This window comes from Anarhichas minor, unplaced genomic scaffold (genome assembly GCF_050575085.1).
Source record: "Anarhichas minor isolate MPS153535 unplaced genomic scaffold, ASM5057508v1 ptg000040l, whole genome shotgun sequence".
Taxonomy (NCBI): domain Eukaryota; kingdom Metazoa; phylum Chordata; class Actinopteri; order Perciformes; family Anarhichadidae; genus Anarhichas; species Anarhichas minor.
In genome coordinates this window covers 9,475,190-9,482,296 of record NW_027466486.1, presented here as the reverse complement: position 1 = coordinate 9,482,296, position 7,107 = coordinate 9,475,190, and the positions used below count along the sequence as shown (strand labels likewise).

At 41.0% G+C, this 7,107-nt stretch overlaps 2 protein-coding genes across 2 annotated transcripts; one reads left to right on the top strand and one right to left on the bottom strand.

Annotated features, from left to right (window-relative positions):
- Positions 1 to 92: 92 nt before the first annotated feature.
- zdhhc22 (zDHHC palmitoyltransferase 22) lies at positions 93 to 1,875 on the top strand. The gene is made up of 3 exons (XM_076107608.1): positions 93 to 144; positions 956 to 1,501; positions 1,598 to 1,875. Exons 2-3 carry the CDS (start codon positions 958 to 960, stop codon positions 1,873 to 1,875), a joined length of 822 nt encoding a protein of 273 aa, XP_075963723.1. The 5' UTR covers positions 93 to 144; positions 956 to 957.
- A 2,270-nt stretch (positions 1,876 to 4,145) lies between these two features.
- cipca (CLOCK-interacting pacemaker a) lies at positions 4,146 to 5,919 on the bottom strand. Its single transcript, XM_076108093.1, has 3 exons — positions 5,814 to 5,919; positions 5,173 to 5,342; positions 4,146 to 4,934 (listed from the first exon to the last, which is right to left on the bottom strand). The coding sequence occupies exons 1-3, from the start codon at positions 5,917 to 5,919 to the stop codon at positions 4,146 to 4,148; spliced, it is 1,065 nt and encodes a 354-aa protein (XP_075964208.1).
- Between the last annotated feature and the right edge of the window lie 1,188 nt (positions 5,920 to 7,107).

The following is a 7,107-nucleotide window of genomic DNA, read 5'->3' as shown; positions in this document are numbered from 1 at the left end:
TAGAGAAAGGAGCTGACACCCCAATCATAAAAAAAGTACGTCGATGTGGATCAACATGACCTTCTCTGCGTTTGAATGAGCGTGCTCTGAGCCGAGGCTCCGCGGTGCTGAAAGGACAGCTCCTCCGCTCTCTGACATCTGCAGGTAGGCAGCCTGGACACCACGAGGGTGACTCTTTTAATTGTGTCGTCATGGGAATTAAATGATTGACGCCATCAGTGGCACCGCCTGAGAAAACACGAAGGAGAGGAAACCGCGATAGAGTGCTGTGTATGCTCTCCGTTATCTAGGGCATTGATCGACCTACAGTAACGCTTCCCACCATTTTCATAAACTAACATAAACATTCATTTTTAGGTTTGGTCTGCGGGGGCCCCTTCCTTCCTTCTGTATGTGCTTTGATTCTCTGTGATTTGCTCATCTGTTAGTGCTGTAGCTACGTTAGAAGATCACAGAGAAAAAAAGGTGAGATATTTTTAGTATTCTCAGTGGCCCCTTAGAGTCCCTAGACCCTACTTTTCAGAGAAATTAGTTTTCTCAGCAGCAGACTTACATTCTCTTTATCAAATGAGCAGCCAGAGAACACATTGTTATGAGCTATGTGACCTTATAGGGTGTGTGCTACTTTCACTAAGACGCTTCATGTAAATAGTCCTCTGTAATGTGCTCCATCAGAACTGTTAAAGCAATTTGTAAGAGCATAACAAGAAAAGACGATATGTTGTAATAAAGTATATTATAATGTACATAACAAGTATAATTATTTGCTGTTGGGAATGTTATTATATGTTCTATACAATATTATGTATTAAATAATAACGTAGACAAGACAACGTTTCATTTTTCAAAGTAAACTTTTGAAATGGAGATTTATTTTGTGTCAAACTGCTGCGACACAATCGCTCCTCTGAGGCTCTGATAACATTCTGCTTACTGTGTCTTCACTCTCACACAGATATGTTCACCAGGATGTTAAAACTGAGGCTTCTCAATGCTGTAGCGCCTGCCTACTTCTTCATAGCTACAGCGGTCACCTTCATTTTACACTTCTGCTTCTTCATCCCAACAATCTTCCCAAACCTGAGGGCGTCTATGGCTCTCCACACAGTTGTTTTCCTCTTCTTGATGTTCAACGCACTAGGAAACTACATAATGACTATTAAATATCCTGCTGAAAGCGCCAACGAGAACGTGGTTCCGGTGTGTTCGGCGCACTGCTCGGACAAAGTGGACGCACACTACCTCCTGAACGGTCGCCACTTCTGCAAACTGTGTAAGAAAGTCATCCTTAAGAGGGATCACCACTGCTTTTTTACTGGAAACTGCATTGGCAACAAAAACATGCGCTACTTCATCATGTTCTGCATCTACACATCGTGCACTTGTTTGTACTCGTTGGTTCTTGGTGTGGCCTTTCTAACAGTGGAGTTCTCCATCTCCTTTGAGAACCCGCTGACCTTCCTGACTCTGCTCCCCCTCTCCACTAGTTACTTCTTCACAGGTGACTTGATCAATTATTTCAACTAAAGCTAATAACCCAAGATACATGTTGACTTACTGAGCATTACGATTTTCCTTTATTAATTCTTTCCCACAGGAACAATCTCCGGCTTGCAGTTGTTCCTGGTGCTGATGCTCTACGTGTGGCTGGGCATCGGCCTGGTCTGTGCAGGCTTCTGTTGCCAGCAGGTGCTGCTGGTGGCCCGGGGACAGACCTGGTGTCAGATGCAGAGGGGGCAGCTCGTGGAGAACCGCAGCCCTTGGAGAAACAACCTTAAGGATGTGTTCGGTACCCGCTGGATCCTTGGCCTTATCCTGCCTGTGCAGACTGCGGAGACAGGCTCTGAAGACACAGATGCACATAAGCAAGACTGAGTGATAACCACATGTCATAAAAAAGCTCCCTATAGGTCACACAAGTGGCACAAGTTGTAGGAAAGGCTTTCTTGGGATCCATGTGGTGATTGATTTGAAATACTAAATGGATGCTTTATGACCTTCGCAGTAGTTTATGAATTTGTTGGCTGTTAGCACACATTCCTTTAAGGACAGGAGCCATATATCAATGTGAAACTTTTGAATAGGTGCATAGTGTAAGTGTATCCTTTAAGTAGCTTTTGACAAGGCAATATTAAGACTAATAAGTTGGTCGTTTGGGACATTCATCAGTTTTACATGCACCGCTACACACTTGCATCATCATATAAAGATGGCTTTGCATAAGTGCATGCATTCCCCGCTTTACATTTTTATATCACGCTATCGATTTGAAGGCCTGCACCACACGGTGCTTTGAGATTACCAATCAAGTGTGTTGTTCTTTGTAGAATGTGACATTCAGGAAACGTGGGGTAGTTTTCACAACAATAATTTACTTTGACATTAAGGGCTAGGAGACAAGGAAACTACAGTATGTGTCTACAGCATAAACTGCCGGGCTTGACACCATTGTTTTGACAAGGAACTGTCACATGTTGAGACCGATTTTTACTAAAATGAATGTGACTCAGACAGTGCAGTGATCTGCTCCTTTATAAGAATGGGTGGGGGAAATGTAAAGATTACCATAGTATTATATCCAGGGTATTATTCACAATGTGCCATAAACATGTCTTATATGCTTACAGATGACCCCAAAGATGATGTATTCACTACACTGCTAATGATAGGGTCCTCTGTTTAATAAAGATAGTAATAACGTTAATAATAAGGACTTTTCACTGTAAGGCTGCTGCTTCTGACGTATTCAACATCGTGTCAAAGCTGTTTTGGATTTCAACAAATGTACCTTTTAGAGCTATTTTGTCTATTCCTGTTATACCAATAAAAGTATTTAAATCCCAACAAACAGACGTTCTGTGTTTTTAAAAACTACACATTCTGAGGTAGGAAAGTGAAATCAACGACTGAGAGGAAATGGTCTTCAAACAGAGTTTTATGACAGTCCATTATCAGTCAAAGTTTTGCTAAATTAATAACACAGAAAGCCCTTTTCACAATAATAGGAAAAAAAGCAATCTCTGAATAGTAATCCTAAAATGTTGTTTGTAATCCTCCTTTTGCCCATTTTACAACTAAGGCTAGTTTGATTATTTCTTAGTTTTATAATTACTCGTGATTAGAAGATATTGCAACAGCAGCATGTTTTTGCTAAAATAAATAATACAACAGTTAACTCAACTTAACATTTAAAACTGAAACATTAATGACTTAACTTGTCTTCATGTTGTTCTCATTAACTCTGGACTTATCATCTAGCCAGGACATGGTTTGTTTTGTTTCAGATATGAATATCAAATCTTTGGAAACCTTTAAGTACATTCAACTTTCTTCCACACGAAGCTCACAATTTAAGCTGCTCAGTGAAGTGCAAACATGAACATATTTAAAAAGGCACAGGCATCCAAATAAACATGTATATTCACATTGGTTTACAAATAAATAAATAATAGTGACTCGAAGTAACAGAATTATATAAAAAAAAAGGAAACAATGTTATGGTTTTGCCAGCCATCAGAACGCTCACTGAGCTACCAAGCTGATGTTTGAGAATACAAGCTGTTGGTATATGTACTTCCTCACAAAGGAGTAATCTGCTTATTCACTTTCAATTCACATCCAATTTAAAAACAAGGCAAATGGACACGATATTGTCCTGTTGATTAAAGATGTCAGTAAAGAGGAAATTGAAACACAGGTCAAATGTATCCACACCGGGTTTAAAAATGACTGTTATATTTTCTCTACAGCCATTCAGGGCATGCATAAAGAAGTAACCCCATGTGCCTTCATATGTAATGTATACTTACTATACGTTCTATTTTGATAAAGCAGAGGCAAGAAAATGAATTATAGGCAAGGGTTTGAAATGTAAGCATGCTGCTTAACTCCCACTTGGTTTTCATATGTGCTTCTGCTTCATATCAGATCAGCAGTTCTGAATGTTTAGATGACTGGTACTGTCCTGCCTGAAAGTATAGTTTAGTTATGTTATTGCTTTTTTATGTATAATGCTAGATATTGTAACTAGACTATTTTACACAAAGACAGCTTTAGTTAGACAGATTTGAGATGTATATTTTCACATTCAATACATCATCTTGTGACCCTCTGATTGAGAACCGCTGGTCATGTCCATCACTACATTACACCAGGACTCTCTGAGCTTTGGCTCCACATTGCTCCTTGTCTGTGTGCTGCAGAGAGAGGTGCAGTTTAGTCCAGAGATGCGGGTCTCCGCTGCTCTGAGCCTCCAGCAGCAGAACCGTTTGCTCCTGGAGCTGCTGCAGCTGGCCTTGGGTGCGCTTATTCTCCTTGATCAGCTGCTGTGTGCGCATGGTGATCCCCAGCAAGCCAAATTTGTTGAGAATGTTGTAGGTATTACTGAAACGTTTCAGTTTGTTAACGTCCATTGAGAGTGCGTCGTTCTGGTCAGCAGCCGTCCTGTTGCTGTCAATGTCTGTCATGAATTCATCCGTGTAGGGGAGCGGAGAGTTGCTCCCTGCCAGCTCGGAGAGAGACTCGTCACTGTCCTGACTCTCAGCTGCCTGTGACTGGTTGTTTGCTGCTTCAAAGCTTGAGATGGATTTGATTGTAGTCTGCAGTGCTGGCTGCAGGCTGGGGGGGCTGTAGAGCCTGTGGCCGTGGTGGCGCCTCTTCTGTCGACGGTCATGTCCTGATGTTGAACTCACCCTCACCTTGGAGGATCCCACCCTCTTAGTGGGCTTGTCTGATGGGTGTGGGGCGATTTTGGGATATGACTTGAGGATGGGCATGTAGCTTTTTGATTGTCGGATACTTTCAGAACCCGTGTTTGAGGAGCTGCTGCTACCATTTGATACCATGGTTTGAAGGAGAACCATCTGTGACTGAGGCATCACTTCCAAAGGTGAAGGAAAGCCCCACTGTTTTTCTGCTGGAGCCATCGCGGATGGCTAGAGGTAAAAAAAACAACTTTAAATAGCATGTTTCAACCTATAGTGCAAACCATATACTACAGTACTTAAATACAAGGAGCATACATAAAATGAACAAACATATAATGGTGAAATCACAATGTACAAAAAAGACTTTACATTTGCACTCTTAGCCAAAGGTGATTTCACCCTGAATTGACAATAAAGCCCTGGATTAGTGCTAGGCAGAGGTAGACACACCATTGCTGTGTTTTACCTGCTTTAATACAAAGTTATTCATGATGATCATTGGAGAGAGTCCAGCATATGAGCCTCCCATCACAGCCATCTGCGGACCAATCGGGTCCTGGCCGACTAAGGACCAATTCCTTCTTGCATCTTCAGAGTCAGTCAGATCGACTGTACTAAGGTGCTCAGAGCTGGCATCTGAGAAAAGGGGGAGACAAGCATATGGGTCATGTCAGGTTTAAAAGCAAGGTATTTACCTCTCTATTGTGTACAGTCCCTGGGGCAGAACATTAGTACTATGAAAACAGTGGCAGATGTAGATAAGCGTCTCCAGAGTGTCTGGAAAAGGATATCCATCAACATGATGAGGAGGGCTTAACCAGATCTAGGTCAGTCTTAATAGTGAATAGAATAAAAGTCATATGAAAAATTAACCCAATACAGGATACCCTCCATAGAAAATGTGACCTAGATCCCTACATTTGATTATGGCTGACCCTGTTGATAGTCATTTATTTCTAATTATGGAAATGCTAATTATATACGGGTACATTCAGTTTACTACACGTGCCACACTGGCAATACTACTATGTCAAAAATAAAACATACATCTGGACAAACCCCAAACCTAAAGGTGTATAACTATAGAGTAACATAATTTAATCAAACCTGAGAACCCCGAATCTCTCTCCAGGTCAGACTTGGATGCTCCAAAGTGTGTTGCCCTGGTGAATGACGGTGTCCTGTGTCTGTCGGGGCGACTAAAACTGCTCATGTTTGCCTGGGAAAATGGAGAGTTAAGAGTTGGAACGTAACTGACACGCTCAACACATGGCTTTGACAGAGTTCAATGTGCTTTTGCCTTGAGTTATGATTATGCAATGGCAAAGTAAAAAAAACATTAGGTTGGTCGACACTAGACTCCAATTGAGACTGAAAAAAGTGAAGAGACACAGTCAACTTGTAAACACACAGTTTACATACAGTTTGTGCATTTTTTTTTTTTACACTCCATTACTTTTTATTGCTATATTTTAATGTCTTGATGGCAGATGATTGTTCACTTCAGTTTGTTGTGGAGGAAATTTCCCTGACTGAATTAGACAATACAAGAGAAAAACTTGCACACGCCTACAAATAGGATGTTGTGTTTTTGACATTAAACATTAAAATATTCAACATCGTAATATTAGATTGCATTCTTGTAAACGTTGTGTCCATTTATTGAATGGAGCTTGACGTTTAAGAGGCCTGTACCCCCCACATAGCCAGTTTAATTACACAGCTACTGTAAGACGTGCTTTTCAACATTTACCGACGTTGCTCAAAGTATGTTAGCGAATAAAAGATGCCAATGCCAACAATAAATATGATAACCTGGGAGTCCTGTCTATTTAAAACGTCTTAATAATGCAGCTCACACTTGCTTTTTATTCTTCTTTTTTTTTAAATACCATACACCATTTAACTTTAACTAATTTAGATAAATACCCTGCTTCTGCAAAAAAAAAAATGGTGGTATGTGAGATGCAATATTATCAGTTATATCTGTGTTCACTGTTTACTGCCCTGCCCCTGGGCTGCTAGCTCAGTTAGCTCAGTTAGCTGCTAGGTAACGCTAGCCACCACAGCTGCAGCTTGGCAACCAGCCCATCACGAGACCGTTGATGGGATACTTGGCTAAAAGTCTGAACTTACACACCTTATCAATACGCCCTTTGCTTGAAAACAAATATCCGTTTATACTGGCATCCAAGATTGGCTACAACGTTAGTGTGTTTTTCCTACAATTGTACTGGACTCTGGTTGAGCTTCTTCTACTTCATTGAGGTTTAACGACAGCTTGCATCCTTACTCTCGCATTACTGCCATCTTCTGGAGTTACTAAGTGTCCTGATGGTCCGATTTTCCTCATCTATCCTGTTCTCATTAGGAAGCTATACAAGCATATCCTGCAGTCACA

What these genes read in the sequence shown, in the direction of transcription:
- cipca (XM_076108093.1), bottom strand. Translation starts at nt 5,919, where the DNA reads ATGAGCAGTTTTAGTCGCCCCGACAGACACAGGACACCGTCATTCACC. An exon ending in GAGAGATTCGGGGTTCTCAG is followed by an intron (nt 5,343 to 5,813) that starts GTTTGATTAAAT and finishes CCCTTTTCTCAG; the next exon opens with ATGCCAGCTCTGAGCACCTT. An exon ending in ATAACTTTGTATTAAAGCAG is followed by an intron (nt 4,935 to 5,172) that starts GTAAAACACAGC and finishes TTTTACCTCTAG; the next exon opens with CCATCCGCGATGGCTCCAGC.
- zdhhc22 (XM_076107608.1), top strand. Translation starts at nt 958, where the DNA reads ATGTTCACCAGGATGTTAAAACTGAGGCTTCTCAATGCTGTAGCGCCT. An exon ending in CACTAGTTACTTCTTCACAG is followed by an intron (nt 1,502 to 1,597) that starts GTGACTTGATCA and finishes TCTTTCCCACAG; the next exon opens with GAACAATCTCCGGCTTGCAG.